The sequence below is a fragment of the Talpa europaea genome (genome assembly GCF_964194135.1).
Source record: "Talpa europaea genome assembly, chromosome: 13".
NCBI classification, from domain to species: Eukaryota; Metazoa; Chordata; class Mammalia; order Eulipotyphla; family Talpidae; genus Talpa; species Talpa europaea.
This window is the reverse complement of record NC_140080.1, coordinates 41,912,706-41,935,754: the sequence shown is the minus strand read 5'-3', so window position 1 is coordinate 41,935,754 and position 23,049 is coordinate 41,912,706. Positions and strand designations below refer to the sequence as shown.

Sequence of the window (23,049 nt, the reverse complement as noted above, 5' to 3'; positions counted from 1 at the left end):
AAAATATTGGGGTTTTTTTGGGGGGGAATCAAATATACCATTGGGGCAACAAAACAAAGACTCAGGGGGCAAGGTAACGCCTGTTTTCTCTCTTTTCCCCTCCTGAAAGGTCTCCCAATACTTCGCAGACAGCAGACTTCTAATTAAGACTAGTGAACTAGTCTAAAACCGAGAATCTTGAACAACCCCAGCCCACCCAGGGCTGTTTTTCTCTTCCTCTCCACCAGAGGCGACAACCGCTTTCAAAAACAGAAAATGCGTTGAACAGGCCGGTCCGGGGAGTGGAGCGAGCAGAGATCAAAGGTCAAAACCGCCTCAAAAACCCGCCTCAGACAAAGAGCAAAGGTCAATACCCAATTCCTAAGGGGGCCTGAAGCCTCCATGTTCCACGAAAAATGAGGGTGACGCCTTCCTAACATGTCATGGAGCCCCGGGCTCCGCGGGCTTTCACAGACCGGGTAGCCCTAGGTGACTAACAAACAGGTAGCCAGGATAGAAGACCTGGCGACCGGAAGTGGAAGTGAGCTCGGGGTGGGGCTGAGGCGAGGCCACCAAGCGCCTGCGCAGTCCGCAGAACCGGCAGTACGCCTGCGCAGTTGGGCCGTGACGGGATGACGCTCGGAGCGTGGGCTGCGACTCCCACGGATCCGGTTCCGCCCTCCTCTTTCGGCCGAGCCTCCCGGGCGAGAGCCCGAGCTCCTTTCCCAGAGTGCCCTGCGCCGTGAAGAAGCGGCTCCCGGGGACTGGGGGCATTTTGTGTGGGCTGGAGCCGGAGTAACAAGATGGCGGCGTCGGCGGAGTGACAGGGGTCCCTCCGGGCGGGAGCCGGCGGCAGTGGTGGCAGCGGTATCGCCGCCCTAACTCACCGTACCCCCTTTCCAGCTCGCGACGTCGCTGCGAAAGCGAGGCAGCGGCGACCACCCAGAAACAAGTGGCCCAGCCTGGGGACCGCGAGAACCCCCTCAAACTCCGGCCTGGCAGAAAGAAACCTGACTGAGCGGCGGTGCTCGGGTCCTCCTGGGCGGTTTCTGGGCCTTGTCACGTCGAGAAAGAGCCAGCTTTCAGCTTCCTGCCTCCCTCCTCCGCTGCCTCGCTTCGTGGACCAGCCCTAGGGCCTCGGTCTCCCCTTCGAGGTGTCGGGGCTTGGCCCCAGCCTCCATCTTCGTCTCTCAGGATGGCGAGCAGCAGCGGCTCGAAGGCCGAATTCATTGTCGGAGGGAAATATAAACTAGTACGGAAGATCGGGTCTGGCTCCTTCGGGGACATTTATTTGGCGATCAACATCACCAACGGCGAGGTAATCACTTGGGGTGGGGTTCACTACGACGCTGCGCCTGTCCTCACCGCCCCCCAACCCCCGAACTGCTCTGGCCTCTTCCCCTCGCCCGCACTGGGTTGCCCAGAGGGAGCCGGTTTTCCTGGCTTAGAAACCTCTCCCACTCTCTTTCCCTACAAGGGAAAGAATCCTATAGAAAAATGGGGTGAACGATGAAGTTTCCCAGCTTGTTAAAAATGGTCCTTAATGGAACTTTTAAAACCGTCGTTGACGATGAAAACGGCAAAAATCCCCTGTCTGTGATCCCTATGTTTGTTGGTCTCGTGTATGTATATTTAGTTGTACTGGGGTTCTTGTTCCAATTAGGACAGTTTCCGATCTCCCGGTTGCTCCATAATCTCTCATTACGTTTTTTGGATGAATCATTTTCCTGCACTTTAGAGGACGTGCGGATTTCGTCACTACCCCCTGAAGAGGCCTTTGAGGCTGCTAGCCTCGTTTTATAATTACAAAGGGAGCTTTCTCTTCCCGGCCTCTCACTTCCACCTTTCTAGTCGCAGGTTGGAGCTTCGCTAATGTCTCCCCTCCGTTCCCAAGTGACATTGACTCCGTAGGGATGTTGATGCCATCCTTCCCTCTTTCCCCTGCAGGAAGTGGCAGTGAAACTAGAATCTCAGAAGGCCAGGCATCCCCAGTTGCTGTACGAGAGCAAACTCTATAAGATTCTTCAAGGTGGGGTTGGCATCCCCCACATACGGTAAGCACCCATAAACAAATAGGCGATCCCCAGAGGAAATTACGATGGGGAAAATGGGTCGAGGCAGGTAAGAGAAACAGCTGAATCCGGGCCTTGGTGTTTGAGTTACCCGACTTGCCCTTAGCTGGTGGATTCCTGTGAACCGTAAGTTGCCACAATCACAAAGTAAATTTTAGTTTGCCAACTTAGTTTAGAATTTCAGTATGTTCCATTGAGCTAGCGACATTCTCCCCGCCAGGCTTTCGATTGCAGTTAAGTGTGCGGGTCGTCTTTGAGCCCAAGGCACAGGCTTGGCTACTCTTTTTTTCCTTCAGCACCTCTGATGTTCTTAGGTTTATCCAGTGAAGTGGATTTGAAGGTGCCGAAGTGACCGTGCTCAGCCAGTTGCTATTGGAGCTGGCTTGGGAAATGGCTGCTCTTTTGTTGTGTTTTTGTTCCAACATGTCTTCCTCCTCCGCTTAGAAAATGGCGGAACGACGTGACTCAACCACCTATTCCTGCCCTTTTCTCTGCTTGGGTTCACGAATCATGCTTCCTTGATTCCCTCCTTAGCAGCCCCGAGTGAATTAAGCCGTTGAAAATCCCAGAATAAAGCTGTAGACGGCTGTGGGGTTCAAGGAGGGTGTTGGCATAATGATAGTCTGTTTGTGATCTCTGCAGCAGATGCGATGTGCAGTTGTTAAATTGTACTGTGCAAAATCCTTTATATTCCTCTTAAAGGTGTGAATTACTTTTTCATGAGTGGTAGTGTTTGCTGCGTTTCAGTCCGTGTACTAAATATTTATGGGCAATGACATAGGTTTGAGTTGCGCCAAGTGTAGGAAATGTACTCAAATCAGTTGTATTAAAAGAAAACTTAATCATGTAACCACAGTTCGATGAGTAACTTTAACCTGTTGAGCTACTTGGTCAGCAACACAATTGGGATGATTGTGGCCCTTTTTTTGGGAATGGAATATTGGTAAAAGCAAATAAAAAGGTGGCCAGATAAAGAAAGTGAATTCTTTTAAATGGGTAGCCTTACAGGGTTTCAGAATAGTTTGATTTTTAAGATTAAAGATCTCAGAATATCCGAGGTTAAAATGTAGTTTAAAACCCAGACACTTTCCAGCAATTACTGAAAATACCATTTGCAGTATTATTCTAGAGGTAGAATAAATGAACTTCTGTTACTTTCTAGCTTTTTCTTTTCTGGTTTCTATTCCTCAAATTTTAAGGACTGAATTACATTAATTCTGATGAGGAAACACTATTAACATAAAGTGACACTACTCTTAAAAGATTTCTGATGTTCACAGACCTTTTAATGGAGAAATTGAATGATAGAATTTTCTATTGCTTGTGAGCAAATAAATTATTTGGCAGAAAATTCCGATTTATGAGGTGAAGATTAATGTGGAATCTGAGAAGATACAAATTTGAGATTTTAAATGATTCCTATCCTTTAAGAAAACTCTGCTGTGTGGGGAAATAAATTTGTTATTGTGGAAGAATAAAAACCTTGATTAAAATATCTAGCTTTTTTTCCTCAGGGGAAAAAAAGAAAAGAAACATTAGTTGTGTTAGCCTAAACAACTGAAGCTCCTTACCCTTATTATAGTTTAATCCCCCCTCCACTTGTGGTGTCCCCACTGATTTGCTTTCCTTCACTCTAGCTTTTCCTAGAATTTTATAGGTATCAGTCAAACACTATGAAGTCATTTCTGTCTGACTTCCCTCCCTTATAATGCTTCTGAGAGTCATTTGTGTTGGGAGGTTTTATAAATTTTACAAATCAGTTTGAGTTTCTTGTATTTTAAATCATTTTCAGAAAAGTATTAAGCATCAGGCGTTTTTAGTGCTAACCCCAAATTAAATACATCCCCTTTTATCTGCATGCTTATTACATATTACAACACTAACAGAGAAGACCAATAAGAACATGTGCATAAACACATGAATCAATGAAATTAACTTGTGCAAAATAATAGGTGTCTATTATAGGATGAGTATAGAGAGAGTTGTGGTAGTCATAAACTGTCTGGGTGGAGCTAAAGAGAGATTAACCTGGCTTTCAAATTAAAGACTTGCTGGGAGAGGAGATGCGATTTCAGGATCTGCCACTAAGGAAGAAAGCTGGGTGAACTGGTTGGGGAGGGTATCCAAGAATAGAGTGTGGCTTCTGGGAGTAGTCTCTACGACAGAATTAAGTAACTGACTAGGGTGGAAAAAGAGTAAATTCATTTTAGGAGTGGTAGAATCCACTTCATAGAAACAAAAGTGGTTTATTGGTTTTAAAGTGAAGTGTTTTCCAAACGAATGGGAAAGGATGAAAAAGACGTAATGCATACAGGCATTCTTGTTTTGTTGAAGGGGATTGCTGTCTTCCCACCTCACTATTTACACATCACCTATATATGGTATACAGTTAATATATTTACTTGGTAAATTTTTGGTTAACTATAGTTTTAGCTTGATTAAATAAAACAGTTTTGTTACCAATTATTTTAGAAGTGATAATAGTAATTTTAAAGTTTTAGATATTGCTGAATTTATGCTTAATTTTTCCACCCCACTTCTTTTTTTTTTTTTTTTAAAGATACCATGGGAGCTCCTAAAGTTTTGTACTGCTCTGCAAAGCAGACCTTACAGTTACTGTTTAAGAACCTTACTAAGAAATCTGTTGTTAAATAGAAGCCAAGCATCCTATATAAAAAGCAAAAAAAAAAAAAATTATGAAAGGAGGATGACTTTTGAGTCTCTTGATTTTTTTTTTTTTTTTTTTTCTTTTTAAAGGAACTGAAATCCTTGAGTCTGGTGAATTGACATCCAGGAGCTCATTTAAAATTACTGCAGGGCCTCCTTGGTAGCCCTGGGGTTAAATACACAGCACTATCAAACTGTCTGTCACCGGCCACTGCAACATGAGTTTGAGAAAACCCACATGGGACAGCAGATCTCTCCTGTCTTGCCCACTACTCCTCTCAGCAGTATATTTCAGTAGAACCGCCTGTTCTGCTCCCCACTGTGTCTCTGGTGAATCCTCTCACACCCTCCCCCTACACTTGTATGCGTAAATATGTAAATCTTTAAAAAAAATACAGAAAATTACTGCCTTTCTCTCATAACCGTCCCATACTTTGTGCCGTGCTGAATTGAATTAACAAATTAATGTGTTCTAAAGAAACACAATTATGATATGAGGTAACTCAGGTTCTCCCATGTGGTTATCTACTGAGTGATGTGAGTTCAGTCAATCCCTTATTCTCTTTGGGCTTATACATTTCCTCATCTATAAAATAAAAAGGATTTTATTAAGTTAGTGATTTTATTATTTCTTGGGTGGAAAAGGTGGCTGCTGGTAGACAGGTATAGTTATGCCTTTTCTGTAGGAAGACCTTTTGCATACTGAGCTTTGGGGTGGACTTTTGTTTGAAGAAAGCTCCCCACTTAAAAGTCATTGACCTACTGGATCTCAGAACTTTCAGCTCTGCAATTTTAAGACATATTCTCAAATGACAGTAGCTAGAAAGCATGTCATCATAGTTTAATGTTATAGCTAGAGCTTACCTTTGAATGTTCTTGTAGTAGTAAGGCACCACATGCCACTTTAAAATGCCATCTTCATAGGGTGAACCATAGTTTGATCATTTAGAAGGAAGTAAATTAATGAAGATGGGAAAGGACATGGGAGAATTGTTGCCTTGTATTTTAATTACCATTTTTGCCCTCTTTGTCAAGCATTCTAGAAGATATTTATAAAGTACTAGTTAACCTTTATTCTTCATCTTGACTTTTTGGCACTGAACTTATGTTCTGTAAATAATGCTCTGAGGAGAAAGATGACATCTCTACTGCCTGTGTCTGTATTCTTGATAGATACATTACACACCTCATTAGATGCATAAGAAATGTAATTTTAACTCACAGGGTAACTGAATCCATGGTATATGTTCTAAAGGTGTTTTATACTGTCTTATGGTAGATATCTAATTATGGGATAGTGTGTTGATGCTTAGATAGCATTTTTGAGCTGCTTGAAACCTGAGAAATAATAATCCAACAACTCCTTTTTACAAATAAGATGCTTGTGTCACAGGGGGGTTACTAGAGTCTCTTAACTCCCCATTATCTTGTGAGCCATTTTCACCTTTATGTCAAGGTCATATATGTCATGCCTGCTCACATACCTCCACATCTTTGCACTTGATGCTGCAGAGCCATAGTTTGCTGCTTCATTGTATGGCACTTAGGTCATACAGAGAAACGGAAAATCTCTTCTATAAATATAAATAATCTATTGTTTCTACCACTTAATTGGATGCTTATAATTCTTATTCTCCCATATGAGCAGATGAATCTGTGAATTCATAGACTGAAGGCTATGTACTTAAGTTGGCAATTATTAATGTGCCTCTTAATTTGGAGCAAATACTTATGAAACTCTTGTTTGGTACCTGATTTTACTACCTTGAATTTATTCATTTTTAGAGATAGATCATTTTGTGTGGAAGTATATTAAGCTATACTTAAAGTTCTAGCGTAAGGGTTTTGTCATGATTTTGTCAATGTTGATTAGGAACTTGAATCTCAAGAAGTCTATAAACAATTAGAATTTGAAACACATGATACAAATTTATTGTTTTAAGCTTATTCTTAAAATCAGTTCTTTGAGTTTAACAGCAAGTTTTCTGGGTTTAAGTGAGTACCTTAATAGCCTTAACAATATAAGTGAATATGTAGGTAAAGTGATGTTTTTGTTAATGTTCCTGTTTCTGCTATCATTTCAGGTAGTTCTTAGAATTTTGGATGACCGGTCACCGCATAGGGTCTTTATGGATATTGGGGTTTTTTTTTTTTTTTAAATAAGGTATAATTTACCTACTAGAAATACACAGATCTTAACCCCACCATTGAATTCGTTTTGTCCACACCCTCTATTGAGATGAAGAATTTTTTTTATCCTTCAATCTTTGGTAAACTACATTCTTTGACAACATGGATTTTATTTATTTTTTAAGTGAATCTTATGGGTCATAGATACTTTGATTTCTGGTTTTGATATTGATTTGCTTGCAGAACTGCAGGTTGTTAATCTGTTTATCACCTTGAAGTACATTCTGAGACTTATCTGATAAATAGATGTACTTGGTGATACTCAAGCAGTTGAGGTTTTTCACCTGGTTCTCCTTTGAAGACCTGGAATCCTGCCTCTCCCTTTTCTGTGAGTGGTCAGTGGGGGAGGCATTGTGTTTTAATGGGGACTTTGAAAGTGCTGTACAAAAAAAAAGGTTTAGCTAGAGAGGACATTATGATCCTTAGAATAAAGGGAATTGGAAAGAACATTATTTTGACAGTTAAGTGTTCTGTTTGTGGTGTCTTCTAGATTGAACCTAGAATGAATTCTATTAATATAATTTGTAATGTCAGCTTTCACTTATAAGGGATTTTTAAGACAATCTAGGTTTTTTTTAATGTATAAATTGATATGATCAATTGGATAAAAGATTTCTTTGATGCAGTGAGAAGTTACTCTAACTTTAATGTGTAGTTCTTTTTAGTCATAACATTTGATTTGTACAACTGAAATAAGTGGTGAATGTTTGAATTCTTTGTTGGTATATACACCTGTTCTCCATCAAGAAAAAAAGTTGATTATGTAGACATTGTATTTGTTCTTGTATAATCATTACCACAATCCTGTAAGTTGTGATTTCATATAAAGTGTGCCAATCAGATAGGTTCATTTGCCTGAAATCACAGCTAATATATTTGAATAGATGTTATTGCCTCTTTTCAACTGTACTGATGGTTTCCAAACTTCACAGCACATGGGAGTCATTGGGAGCTTTCAAATTATTGACACCTAACTTCTAGCCTCAGATACTTTGATTTAATGACTTGGGCATCAGTAGCTCCCCAAGTGGTTATGATGTGCAGAAACTTCAGGAACCACTGAACTGAACCATATCTCAGAGATTAATAATCGTTGCTTCCTTACTTACACCTCCCAACACCCCTTTTCCTAGAACTACAACTTGGATGGCTGGATTCTTAGCTTATTCATTTTGTCTTATGAATTGGGAGATTAATTCAGGAAATCCTATACCAGGAAACATGGCAAAGTGCACTATAATCCCTTGCAGTCTAATGCTGTGATAAATGAAAAATACCTGAAACCAATATATGAGACCATTTTCCTGTTCATGTCTCATATGCATTCCTATAAGAAAGCATTCAGAAACTCTTTGAGGGAAAGAACTGGGTCTTGCTAATGGAAGTATCTTTTATGTTTCTTAGCATAGTGCTGGCAAAAATGCACTGATTTATAGTGAGGACATTTGATTTTATCTGTGTGTGTTTTTGTAATGGAACCCTGTGCACGGTTATGTTTCCTACACATTTTTAGCATTTTAGGAGTACTTGAAGCATGCATGGTTCCTCAGTTCCTAATAGGAATATGTGGTCATCTTATGATGTGGTATTTGGTATTTAAGTACTTGCTGAACTCACTAGCTGGCAGCCATTTTACAAATGAAAATGTGGCTGTACTAGTTTATACATCTTTAAATGCTAATGTAAAGAAAGATACTGTCATCTTCTTAAACCCATGTCTGTTCACTGGAAGATTTGCTTTTGTGGATATTCACCAGCTTAAGTTAGTGCTGCTAACCCTTAGGGAATCTTTTTGTTCTAGTTGAGCATCACCAGAAAGTTTAAATTTTTGTTACTGAAGCATTTTTTCTTTTTTAAGGGCAACAAGATAATTGACAGTGACTGAAGCATACATAGTATACATCATCCAGATGTTCTCATTTGTGCTACCATTAAGTATACAGTGGAGAGTTTTGCAAATTCTGAAATTGAGGTCTCCTGTATTTCAGCTCATCTGGAAGCTGTTCAGTGTACTTGTTATACTTCTATACGCTGCCAGACTATTCTTTCCTGAAGGTGACTTTTATGGAAAGGGAAATGTTAGATCTGATTTAAAGTTTCTTTGCTTGTTGGAAAGCAGTAGCATAAAATTTTTGTAAATTTTAAGTTCTAAAGTCTTTCATTATATTAGCAGCAAATTGAATTATTGTCCTTCATAACAATTGAAATAATGTTTTTCTAATCAGACTCAAGTTCATGCTTTTATAAATACCATTCTTTCCCTTTTCTATCCCTTTACCATGCTGTTCACTATGTATTCAGGTTAGGTTTTTTGGGGTTTGTTTGTTTGTTTTTTGCTGTTCTCACTTGATTGAAATTACTCTTAAAATTTAAACCAAATCCTGGTGTTCCCATTTTGAACCTTCCTAATTTTAATATTTTGTCTTCCTCTTAAAGAAGGGAATGTTGGCTTATTTTCTTTGAATGAAAGCTCTGATATTTGAGAGTATTTCAGTGAACTTAAAACATATATTGTACAGTACCTTCCAGAGAATAAGCAAGCATTTCTTTCAGTCAGTTGTGTGTGCGCGTGTGTGTAAAGAGCAGATAAATATAAATACAAATAGATCTAGCTATATATCTTTGAACATCTGCTATGAACCTGGCATATAGTTGTAAATTTTTCTCTTACTGAAAATTAGGAGAAACAGTGTTCTCTAAATCTCAAACTATGTGAGGACGTGAATGTTTCCTTTCCTTCAAACAGTACTCTGAACCAGAGAATGCTTAATTCATGAGGTTATTTGGTAACCCCTCTAAGGCTCCCTGTGAATTCTGCTTAGTCAGCATTTCCCAAACCTCAACCTTACATAATTATTACTTGCAGAGCTTTTTAAAAATGCCTCTCCTACACTTCTCTCTGACTAGTTTTGGAGTGGGGCCCAAGAGTCTGTAATTTTAACAAATACCCCAAAAACTTCTGCTAAATAGAGGACCACACTATGAGAAATGATGTGCTCAGGTTTTGGCACTCATTCCTCTGAGCCTTGGGGATAGTTAGCAGTTACTTTGCTTAGAGGGCTGTGACTATTGTAGCAGATGTTATTATGTGTTTCAGGCCCAGATTTCTGTCTTTTCTACTTAATTATGTCAGACTTGGGAGCAATTCATTGTTTTCTTTATGTGTTCATTTTCTCTGCAAATGTGGAGAGAATTTGAGTTAGTTTTGTCCTAACCTTTTCAGATACTTTTCCAAACCTTAAATGCTTAGTCCTTTATGATTGTACGTCTGTTCTTCTAGACTTAAGACGCTTATAGCCTATACCTGTGGTAAAAGACGCAGTCGGTGCTTAGTAACTGTTGAATCTGCTGAAAGTGCAGATTTTGGAAAGTGATTTAATAACTTTATTCGGATAGTTTATAAACCTAAAGTTTCACCCATTTGGAAGGTATAGATTAGGCCTCCGTGGTGGGGTTAAGTCCCAGCACTATGAAGCTCTAGATAGCCACTGCAACAGGAGTTCGATCGCCGGCCAGGGAGCTGACACACATGGCGCAGCAGACCTCTCCTGGCTCGCCCACTGCTCCCCTCAGCAGTGTATTTCAGTCAGTCCACCTGTTCTGCTCCCCACTCTATCTCTGATGTATCCTCTCTCCCTTCCCCCTGCACCTCTGGCCTACACCCCAGCTCTTGGATGCATAAATAAATAAAATTTAAAAATAAATAAATAAAAGGTATAATTCAGCAGTTGTGCAACCATAGCCTTAACCTTATTTTAGAATATTCTTAACAATCCTCAAAAGAAAAACTTGAACCTATTAGCAATCACCCATACCCTGCCAGCCCTGGACAGCCATAAATAATCTACTTTATGTCTCTATGTATTTGCTGATTAGGAAAGATTTGATCGAGCCTTTTTTAAAAACAAAAAAAAAAAGATTTATTTATTTATGTCTACAAGAACTGGGGTATAGGCCAGAGGTGTGCGGGGTGAGAGGATTCACCAGAGACAGCGGGAAACAGAACAGGCAGAATGACTGAAACACACTGCTGAAGGGAGCAGTGGGTGAGACAGGAGAGGTCTGCTGCGCCGTGTAGGTATCTCCTTGGCTGACCAGAGATCGAACTTGTGCTGCAGAGGCTGCAGATAGCTCATAGTGCTGTGCTCAACCCCTTGCACCATCAGAGAGGCCCTGATCAAGCCTTTTTAATTAATTAGTGTTATGGAAGCTCCAGGTATATTATCTACTTCCCAACAGAAAAGTATAACTATATTTTAATACTTGAGTCCTCTGGATCTTTTAGTTCTTTTCAGCACCACTGCTAGCAATGTTAGAGAAGTGATGATAATTAGACAAAAATTAGATCATCTGTGATCTTTGAATATAATTTTAACTGTGTGATAAGAATGATAACCATTGTACTGGGAACCAAAAAAAAAAAAAAATGAGAGCAAAATGGCTGATGGTAGGTTTTCAACAAGCTCAGCTAACTGAACGAGAAAATAAGGTGACCTTTTCTCACTGTATACCAACTACGTCTGCTGCTTTCAGTTTTGAGGACCAAAGTCACGGGCATACTAACCCCATAGTTATCCCTTCATGTTTTAAGAATCAGCTGGACTTCAGCAGAAAAGCTTTCTAATGCCTCCCTCCAAAAAATAGGTTGGTCCCCATAATTTGTACTCTCAATACCCAGTCACTCCTTGCCACGTGTGGTGTTTATTTGCCTGCACACACTGTTCTATAATCTTTGAGAACAGGAATTTGGGTTTGTCTTGTCATATACCATAAATACTGAATAAGCAAATAGTAGTTTTAGTATTGCATGGTGATATAGCCAAGCACATTTCTGTGTGTTTTTATAACTTTAAGGATTAAGAAACATTTCTGCCTCTTTGAAGGTAAAGGGCAAGGTATGGGGAGACTGAGAAATACGGCACTGTTACGCTATATATAGTTCAGATATCTTGGCGGTAATATTGTAAGGAGTAGTGGTAGCATTTAGGATGAAGAAAGTAAACTCTGCTGACAGTATATTGCTGACTAAACCATACACATGATGTCCACATTGTTAATCTTAGTCTGTGTCTGCTTACCTTAAAAAAACGGTGTGGATATGGGTTCTTATCCTGGTTGAATAATGTTTACTACCTCTATCCTCCAAGAGGTTAGTGAATTTAGATAGAAAGCAATTATACTTGTAATTTTCATAATCCTCTAGCAATCTAGTATTTCTTTTATGACTGTAGGCAGGAAACCCTCCACTTGTTTTAGCTGTACCTTTGGCTTTGTCATAGTGGAAATCAGATATTTTCATATTACATTATTATTGCAGATATCTCCATATGTTGCTTACACTGAATATTACAGTGCTAATTGAATTTGTGTCTATATCTTGTTATTTACAGCATTAATAAGGACAGCATGAATATTATTGTATCACAAAACTGATTTTTAAAATAATCTAATGTGGCCTCCCCGGTGGTGCAAGGGGTTAAGCACCACACTATGAAGCACTCCGCAGCCTTTGCAGCACAAGTTCAATCCCTGGCCAGGGAGCTACCCACATGGCACAGCAGACCTCTCCTGTCTTGTCTGCTGCTCCTGAGAGAGCAGCAGTGTATTTCAGTCAATCTGCCTGCACTGTTCCCCACTCTATCTCTGGTGAATCCTCTCACCCCTCTGGCCTGTTCCCCAGCTCTTGTAGGCATAAGTAAATAAATCTTTTAAAAATAAATAAATTATAGGTGGTCTTGTGTGCAAAGTAAAACGAAGGTCACAAATGTAAGGAGAACCAATTATATAGATTAATAGAAATCCTCAGAGAGACCATTTCTTGAGAATGTAGATGCTAGGAAAATGGATGTATTATAGCACTGATTCAGTTCTTATACTTTTTAGTTGGTTAGTGAGAAGCCTCTGACATTAATAATCTCAAGGTAGATAAGTAGCGTAGGTAAAGACAGTACAAATAAAATTGTCGCTTAAACCTTTGTAATTTTTTGACTTATTTGAATCGAAGATGAATAGATGTTTCCTGATGGCTTTATACTTTAATTGCAGGGTGTGTTTTTGTACTCCTTGTGTTGTTATCTCCTCTGCCAAATCAAGCACCTCATAGCCTACTACAGCCTCTAATAGGACTTTTCATTCTTGGTTAGCAGACTTTACTGAATTTTCCTGCGTATAAGGCGTTGTGCTTGATTCTTTGAATAAGACAAATATAATGACTGCCTTACTACTAGTTAGGATTCTCATCATCAATAAACATATATATATATATATAGATATAGCTATATGGCTCACATAAGTATGGAAGCTGAGAAGTTGCAATTTACAGTCTTTAAGCCAGAGACTCAGAAAAATCAGTGGTGCACTTCTACGCCAAGTGTAAAGGCTTGTGAAGCTGGAGTTCTGAATTCCCAGCTCTAGTGGAGAATGAATTCTCCTTTCTTCCTTCCACCTTTTTGTTCTCTTCAGGCCCTCCACTTGGGGAGGATGACTTTTTTATATGTTGATCTACCATTCACTTGCTAATTTCCTGAGATACCTTCATGGACAGAACCAGGTTAAGGTTTTATGGTCCATGCCTATATCTCTAACCAGGTCAGATTGACAGAAAATTAACCATCAAACTAATTGTCTGAACAGAGAATGGACATTAAATGCATATATTTGCTGATATTGTCATAGGGATAGAACATATTTAGGCACTTTGAGCTGCATACTTAAGGTTCAGCTGGAAGTCACTAAGTCTCTTAAGAGTATGTAAAACATTTAATTTCAGCCATTTTATTTCTTTCCTGAGATACTTCCATTTTCATAAAATGATTTCTCAGAGAAAGAAAACCCCTCACTTGAATCTTCAACTACAGTATCACACTTCCCTAGTTAGTCCCCGTGTTGTTGTCACTCTTTCTCCTACTCTCCTCCATTTCATTATTGCATACCGATGTTAAGCCTAATCCTACAGTATTGGTTTAATTATATTATGTTCCAGCCACATTCTGCTGATAGTTTCTTCAGTTATTTATAGAATTCAGAGCTCTTTAATGCAGCCCTAAACTGTCAGCCACTTTGTAGGACTCATGGTCCAAAATGATTTGTCCTTGTCTCTGTCTGGGACATCCTTTTGTATCTTCACTATCAAAATATTATTCCTCCAGGGTCTGACTTGTAACAGTATTTTCACAAGCCTTCTTTGCACAGATTTAAGTTCCCTTTGATCTTTTTGCATTTTTTTTTAATCAGCCCCAGTGGCATATGAATGTGTCATCTTATAATTGTGCTTTTTTAATGCATGTCTTAATTTTTTAACTAGATTTATTTTGGATATGCTTTTTACTTTGGATAGAAGATGAGAGTAGAGAGATAGAACTTGCCTTCTTTTGGCATATTCTTTAGACCTTAAGGTACCCTTTTTTATGCCCTTATGTAAGCCATGACTTTATAAAGTGCAAATCATTCTTCAGCCTTCAGGTAATACTCAAGTCGAAAGTACTGGTTGAAGCAAACAGGAAGCAAGACCCCGGCACACTTTTTCCCCCCACTTTCGTCCATTAAATTGATTCTTATGCATGTTTTGAAACTGAGGCAGAATAAGGTTCACATCAAACTGGAGTTGTTTAAATATAACTGCCTTCTTTGTGTGTACTTCCCTTTACCACAGTGTGCTTAGTAATAGCAACACCTCTCATACTTAGCATAAAAAAAGTCTCTAAAGATAAGACCGGTTTGAAGGTACCTAGCTAGAAAGTGGAGAAACGGGTGAGTCTTCCATGTTAGGTTTCAAATTGTCTGCAAGCTTCAGTTCAGTGCTTGTTCATTACCCGGTTCCGCAAACTCTTAAACACAAAAACCATTAAGCCCTGACAGGTACAGGAGTAGGAATAACAAAATAACAGTACCTGTATTGTCAAGAAGTTAGATTGTGAATACAGTTGTAGTCCTGGCTTAGGGAATTCTCTAAAATGGGAAGCCAGCACAGGATGGGCTACTTAAAAAAAGATTTCTTTGGCATCTGGGTATTAGGAGCTTGGGGTTAAAAATAGAGAAAAACTTCTAGAATAGACATGGGAAATATGGAGGTGAAGAAACTTCATAAAGTAGCATTTGGATCAGCAGACAACTGTTTTTGGCTCCTAATCTGGCGTAATGTCTAGATGAGTTAGTCCAGGTGGAAAGCACAGATGGAAGGTTGTGAAGTGTTAACTTTAGAGAAATAAGCTATATTTTCCTTAAGACCAAAAAAGCAAGAATGACAGACATACGTGTCAGTTAGGTTTAAGGAGTCATGTATAATAGAAAGATCTAATTATTTTTGAAATGCATGGTTTAGCCACAGAGAAAAATGCTAAATGCTTTTGTATTAGCTGCTTTTTATTTTCTCTACATTAAGAATAGTGGGTATATCTAATGTTCATACATTTAAGTAGGGAGAAAAATGGTCAATAACTTGATTTAAAATTTTTTTAATTAAAATCCTGGTTTCTATTTATGAGAATATTCTGTTAAAGACTTGATTTTAAGAGACTTCTCAAAATGAGCTTTATGAAATTATGCAGTTGCTTGAAGATAAGAAATATGAATTTGTACCATTTATATTTCGGGTTTGTCTTTGACTTAGATGGATGGGTGTTTATTGTAGTTTTGTTAGTGAGCTTTCAGTGCATATCAATGTAGAGATGAGATGTGGTCTTGAGAATTTTATTGCTTTCCTTTTTGTTTCTGACTTTTCTGTTACTTTAGCTCTTTCTGCTCATATAAGTGTCACTTTTCCTTAAACCTAGATAAGTAAGATTTATATTAAAAATCTGCTAAAATTATTAGTATTTGACATTTGTATTAGCAAGAACTGATTTTGAAGTTCCTGACAGCTCCCTAGCACAGATTTGCCTCTGAGGTTTAGTAAAGGAAAGAAGGAAAGGGGGAGGGGGTATGCAAAATAAAAAGGAAAATACAACTTTTTTTTTTTTTTTAAAGATTTATTTTATTTATTTGTACAAGCACTGGGTACAGTCAGAAGTGCGGGAGGGTGAGAGAATTCACCAGAGCCAGAGCGGGAAACAGAGCAGGCAGAAGGACTGAAGTACACTGCTGAGGGGAGCAGCGGGCGGCAGGAGAGGTCTGCGCGCCTTGTGGGACCCTCGCTGGCGGCCAGGGATGGAACCGGTGCTGCAGAGGCTGCGGGCAGCTTCACAACCCAGCGCTCAACCGCTGTGCCACCAGGGAGGCCCAATACAACTTATTTTATTCATCATTTACCTCTAGTATTATTTATGTTTTATGCACTTATTGCCACCACCAGCCCCATCAGTTAAAAAAAAAAATATTCCCAGGCCTCCCCTGGTGGCGCCGGCAGTTGAGCACTGCACTGTGAAATTGTCCGCAGCCTCTGGAGCGCTGGTTCCATCCCGGCCACCGGCGAGGGTCCCATGTGGTGCGACAGACCTCTCCTGTCTCGTCCGCTGCTCCCCTCGGCAGTGTATTTCGGTTGTCTGCCTGTTCTGTTCCCCACTCTGTCTGTGGTGAATCCTCTCACCCTCCCGCATCTGGTCTGAACCCCGGTTCTTGTATAAATAAATAAATAAATAAATCTTTTTAAAAATTCCATTTCCACTGTGAGCTTTCAAACAAATATTTGAATGAATATGACTGGTGTCTAATTCCCCTATGGAAAATAAAGAATGCAAGAGACAAAGAACAGCAGCTTTGTACAGTTTCAGATATAATGAGGACAGACTAGCTCTGCCTCTGCCATGCTAATATATTGACACATCTATTGCTTTTAGGCTAGTGGGCAATCTCAGCTAGGTAGCACAAGCTCTTAAGTCCAGTTCTCTTAAGTCTTTTATGCTCAACATAAGACTCTAAGAGCATATTCATTCTATCTGAATGTGGGACCGATATGAATAGGTCTGAATTTAAAGGTAACTGTGCTTTAGAGACTTCCTTTGTTTCCCTTTTTGGTATCATCCTGAAATTCCTGCAATTTTGGTAAGTGATGCCATCAAGGGGTAGTAATCAGTTGTCCATGACCACATTAGATCATTTTTTAGGGATAGCAGACCAGCACACCTGTATAGTTACTTAACTTTGTGTTTTCTAGGAATACATAATTTTCTAATATTAAATTCTATGCTCTTATTTTTAGCTTAATTTTCCTTTAAGTCATCAGCATAGCAACAGAACATCATATTAGAACAAACTTTTAAAAAAGAATGAGCACTAAAAGCACCAGTTATCTACCAGACTGATAGTTGTTAATGCTTCTGATACTGATTTGGGGTTGAGAGGGAGGTTAAATCTTTTTCTGTCTTTTGAATAGTTTAAAAACAGATTTTTCAAATTGGTATTAGTTTTTATTGGAGTTGCAAAGAAATTACTCCAGTCTACCTTCGAAATAACTTGCCTATTATTTTATTTTGTTTTTTAGACATTTTAAACATTGACCCATTTTATTTCCAAGAAGAATATGTAATTAGATAAATTTGAAATAAAAATGGTAGTGTTTATTTTTAGGAAAGTACCCTTACCAGAATCATAGAATTGGAATCATGTATTGCACTGATTCCCAATCCTAGTAGATTTTCTTTGAGTTACTGAGAACAAATATATATTTAGTCACAGTAATTTCAAATAATAAAATTAAGATAAGATTCCTCTTTGGTATTACTGGGGTTTTTTTTTTGTTTTTTTTTTTTTTGGTAATCTGAAACTAAGCAAAAATTGATTCTCTTTAAAAAAAAAGGGACATGTAATTATTGATTAAATAAATACAACTTGGCATGAAATGGAACAGGAGTTAAAATAAATGATCTTTGCTTTCTGCAACATTCTGGAATCACTGATACAGTTGCCTTTCTTTCTTAAATTAAGTAGTGACATTAAAGAACTTGTCCAAAGTCTCAAGCATCAGTGACAGGCTGGTATAAAATTTAGCTGCTTTGGTCAGAGGAGTGTTTGGCTGCCATTCCCGCCTTAAGAGGGACAGTGGGGACATTTGACCAGAGTGGGGTTTCATCTTTATTTTGTAATTAGTCCATGGGCTCATTATTTGAATAGAGGAAAACTTAACCAGAGGAGAAAAATTCCTATGTTTTGTAGGGCTTAAGAATTTTTTTAATGTAGTAATACTAAGTGATACATGCTTTTCATAATGCCCTCCTTTCTCCCCTTCTGTTTTGTTAGGTGGTATGGTCAGGAAAAAGACTACAATGTGCTAGTTATGGATCTTCTTGGTCCCAGCCTTGAAGACCTCTTCAATTTCTGTTCAAGAAGGTTCACAATGAAAACTGTACTTATGTTAGCTGACCAGGTATGTGAAATTTTTATGAAAATACCCATACTATTTAGATATAATTTGAATGGCTGTAAACCAGTACTATAGTCCTGTGTATCACTGTTTAATCTTATGAGCACCAGGGAAAAAAAATTTAATAGTGTGTTCTCATTCATGTATATTACCTGTAAATGTTTGTCTATGAGTATTGGGCAAACCCAGAGTATATTGATTTATTTCCCACCTGTAGACTAGGAGTTTTAAAGCTGCTCCATCAGATGGAAATATATTTGTTTTAGCATTGAATATAACAGGTTTCCTTGTAAAATTTTTGCCTGAAGAATGCCTTCAGTATGATTTAAAGATTAAAAATATATATGTATATAGTGAATTTTTAGTTAATTAAGCTCTGTGTTTTGTGGGACCCCTGTGAAAGCTGTCTTTTGGGGGAAATAAGGAATTGAAAGAATTTAAGGAATTCTGACCAAGTACATATTTTTTGAAGTAATGGATTCTCAATTTGTGGTAGTACTTAAAACCCGGAAACTTTTGAAGATGTGAATTAGATGCATTGGTGGAGGTTAGATCAAATTATTTTATTTATTTATGTGTTTGTTTGTTTATTTGAAAGATTTATTTATTTATGCACCACTGGGTACAGTCAGAAGCGCGGGAGGGTGAGAGAATTCACCAGAGCCAGAGCGGGGAGCAGAGCAGGCAGAAGGACCGAAGTACACTGCTGAGGGGAGCAGCGGGCGGCAGGAGAGGTCTGTGCGCCATGTGGGACCCTCCTCCGGTGGCCGGGGAGCAGCCGGGGATCGAACCGGCGCTGCAGAGGCTGCGGGCAGCTTCACAACCCTGCACTCAACCGCTGTGCCAGCGGGGAGGCCCAAGATCAAATTATTTTAAAACCAGAACTCAAGGTTTTTTGATTTTAAGAAAACAGCAAAGTTAGTTTTTGGGGTTTTTTAAAAAGATTTATTTATGTATGTATACAAGAGCTGGGGTATAGGCCAGAGGTGTCAGGGGAAGGGGGTGAGAGGATTCACCAGAGACAGAGTGAGGAGCAGAACAGGCAGGTCTACTGAAGTACACTGCTGAGGAGAGCAGCGGGCAAGTTAGGAGAGGTCTGCTGCGCCATGTGGGTCAGCTCCCTGGCCGGCAATCGAACTCGCTGTAGTTGCTGCCAATAGCTTCATAGTGCTGAGACTTAACCCCTTGCACCATCAGGGAGGCCCAGCAAAGTTAGTTTTAAGAAAATTAAGATGGAGGTGATGAGGTCAGGAGCAAGCCCTTGAGGAAATAGATATATAATAAAAGCTAATAGGTAAGAACTGGTAATTTTTTATTTGGGCAATATATCTTTTAAGCGCAGGGAAATACTGGGAACACTTCACTGTCTTTATAAAAATGCTATGGGAGAGGATGTTATTTCTTGAATATACACTGGATGTCATCATAAAGTAAAATGAGGTGATAAACAGAATTGCCAGTCGGTACCTACTTCCTAAGCATAACATAAAAACCACTAAATGGCTCAAACAAGAGTTAATATTTTAGAGACTCAGCGACATATGGCTGTCATACAATGACATTTAACTAGCACTCGGAAATACAAAGAATAACTGGTCCCTTCCCTTCAGGAGCGTAGAGTTTAGAGAAGGATGGGGAAACATGATATTCAGGATTCTGTGATAGAACTTTATGTTGGGTATACTAGTAACACAAGAAAGAGTATATAGATCAATGAGGGTTGCCGCTGAAAGCGTTTGTCCAAGGAGACAACAGCCAAGTCTTCCTCTGTAGATGACAGGCAACACTCGAAGTAGTTTCTGTAGTTTGTGCCATTAGCCATCTTTTGCTCAGTCTTTTCCCAGTAAATTATTAGTTCCAGTTGAATGGTAGGTATTACTTGGCTGGGACAAAAATGCTTGTATGGAGTGAGCTAGATGTTTTTAGTAACTTTATTGTACAAATTACTGCTGTATCTAAAGACAGTATTTGAACATTGTGTGTGTGTGTGTATATATATCTTCATCATCATTAAATGTATAAGTTGTTTAAGCTAGAAATTACAGGTTTGGTTTCAAAAGATAGTTATCAAGATAAAGGAATAAGATTTAGAATCTTTATATCCATGGGAATGAAAACTCTAAGGGAAATGGGGCAAATAAAAAATAGAATCCTGACATATATTACTAGAAAAGCAAGAACACATGGGTAGAAAGATAAACTGGCCATCTTACACATATAAAAATGCAATTCTAAATATCTCACAAAAATGATAGGCACATTTGGTAATTAGAAACTTACAGAAGAGATACCATAGTCAAATCAAAAAAAGACATCAAAAATTTTAATTTCTTTACATGACAGACAAAAGATTGTCTATTGTGGGCCTCCCCTGGTGGCGCAGTGGTTGAGCACTGGGCTGCAAAGCTGCCGGCAGCCTCTGCAGAGCTGGTTCGATCCCTGGCCACCAGCGAGGGTCCCTCATGGCGCGGAGACCTCTCCTGTCGCACCTGCTACTCCCCTCAGCAGTGTGTTTCATCAGTCTGCCTGTTCTGTTCCCCGCTGTGGCTCTGGTGAATTCTCTCACCCTCCCGCACTTCTGACTGTACCCAGTACTTGTATAAATAAATAAAATCTTTTAAAAAAAAAATTCTTAAAAAAAAAAAAAAGATTGTCAATTGTATTGAAAGAATTCTTTAACATTGAAAAGGACAAGCCAAAAGGATAATGGACAGTATATATAGATCAACAGTTTATAGAACAGCAAATCCAAACGGTCAGTAAAAATGAGCAGGTTTTCAAATTAAGTGTGACGAAAGTGCAAGGGAGATCAATTCCTGTCAAAATGGCAAAAATTTGGAAGGACCCAAAGTGACTTTGCTAGTGGGGAAAAAATAGCATCAAATGCTACTACTGGAAAAATTGTTAGAGCACTGTTTTGAAAGCCAGAGGCAGTCTGACAAGAGACCTATCAAAATGAAAAATAGACACATCCTTCAATGTAGCAATTCTTCCTTTATTATAATAAAATCACCGGTAGTTAAAAAGTTATATATCTACGTATATTAATACATTATTACTGTTCATAGTGGGAAAATACTGGAAACAATATGTGAGTGGGCAGTGATTTGGGGAAACATACCCATACAGAGAATATTTGTAACCATTAAAATAAAACAGTAAGACCTGTACCATTTGACTTGACATAATTTTCAAGTTCATTGAGAAAAACTTGTTAGAATGACATATTTACTATTCAGTTTTCAAACATGTTATGCAAATGTGGAGAAAAAAGCATCAAAGTAGAAAAAGCATGCAAGAAAGGAAATCAGGGCCTCCCCGGTGGCGCAGCAGTTGAGCGCTGGGCAGCAAAGCTACCCGCAACCTTTGCAGCGCCGGTTCGATTCCCGGCCGCCGGGCAAGGGTCCCACATGGTGCGTGGACTTCTCCTGCCGTGCCCGCTGCTCCTCTCAGCAGTGTGCTTCGTCAGTCTGCCTTTTCTACTCTCCGCTCTGACTCTGGTGAATTATCTCACCCTCCCGCACTTCTGACTGTACCCAGTGCTTGTATAAATAAATATTTTTTTTTTTTTTTAAGAAAAGGGGGAGAATCAATTGCGTGTATGTCCTCATTTATATAAATGTTGTATACTGCCAATTTCCAGGAATACTTAGAAAATATGTTTAATTTAAAACTAATTAACAAGAATAAACTGAATAAAATATTTCTAACATAATTACATTTGATAGCTGTTAATAGCTTTCAATTGGTCTATACCCCTTACTCCCAAGTATCTGTGTGTTTCTGAGTTTGTGTTTTTAAAAGCAATGAAATATGTTATACTTGTTTTAAGTAGGTTGCCATGGGGCATAGGATTAGGGATGGAAAGTGAAGATGTAGCTTTTACTTTTCATTATCACGACTAAAACAATTCTAAAACTATTATTTTTACAGTTTAAATTTTATAATTTAATAGGAATTGGTGCTACCACCAATTCTTCCCATGAGGGTTAGAGGCTGCCATCAACAGTGGGAGAATAAGCCAAAGAACAGTGTAATTTTATGCTGGTTTATGCTTACGTTGTCAGTCTGGAGACAAACGGGGAACCTAGTTGCCCTTTTCGTTTAATTTTGTCACTCTGTTATTTTTAACTCTAAAGTTATTAAAACATACCTGTGATTTTGAGAAAATAATTGAGATATGAAAACAATGTGTTGTTTTAAATATCACTTAACTCAGCTATCTCTCCCCTCCTCTTTTTTTTTCCAGATGATCAGTAGAATTGAATATGTGCATACAAAGAATTTTATACACAGAGACATTAAACCAGATAACTTCCTAATGGGTATTGGGCGTCACTGTAATAAGGTTAGTCAAATGTTCTTTGCATGAAAGAACAGAGTAAAATATCTCCAAGAATTGCTTTGGTGAATTTTCAGTCTTTAAAAGTTATAGTAAATTGAATTTGCTATTGATAATTGCTTTGAAAGATTGTGCTAGAAGGATAATCACTTAACTCTATTAACTTAGTAACTGGAAATAAATTTTCTCTGACTTACCCAACAAAGGTTATTTGTACAGAAGTATAAAATTTCCAAGGGCACTATAATGAAATGTAATCGTCTACGTTATTTAACTATATTCAGTAGTTTATCTTATTTTTCATTCATTTGAATAGTGAAACCCCATATACTTTTCTTCCTGAATGCTAAAAATCATATTTTAACCTTTGTCTCTGAAGTGTGGGTTTTGGTAATATATGTGCTTGTGCCAGTGTGGGAACCACTGACCCATCTGTCACCATGGCGTTAACATTGCTGATTTAGCATGGTTGATAATGAAAAATCTTCAGTCCTTGGATTTGT

General features: G+C 38.7%; 1 protein-coding gene across 3 annotated transcripts in view; it reads left to right on the top strand.

The window, feature by feature from the left end:
- Nucleotides 1-1,174: 1,174 nt before the first annotated feature.
- CSNK1A1 (casein kinase 1 alpha 1) overlaps nucleotides 1,175-23,049 on the top strand; it is a gene marked incomplete at both ends in the record, with an annotated part of 38,194 nt that continues 16,319 nt past the window's right edge. For all 3 annotated transcript variants that reach the window (XM_084252198.1, XM_084252199.1, XM_084252200.1), the window contains 4 exons: nucleotides 1,175-1,297; nucleotides 1,927-2,033; nucleotides 18,081-18,207; nucleotides 22,454-22,552. In XM_084252198.1, the coding sequence (XP_084108324.1) occupies nucleotides 1,175-1,297; nucleotides 1,927-2,033; nucleotides 18,081-18,207; nucleotides 22,454-22,552 (456 nt within the window). The remainder of the gene's footprint in view (nucleotides 1,298-1,926; nucleotides 2,034-18,080; nucleotides 18,208-22,453; nucleotides 22,553-23,049) is intronic.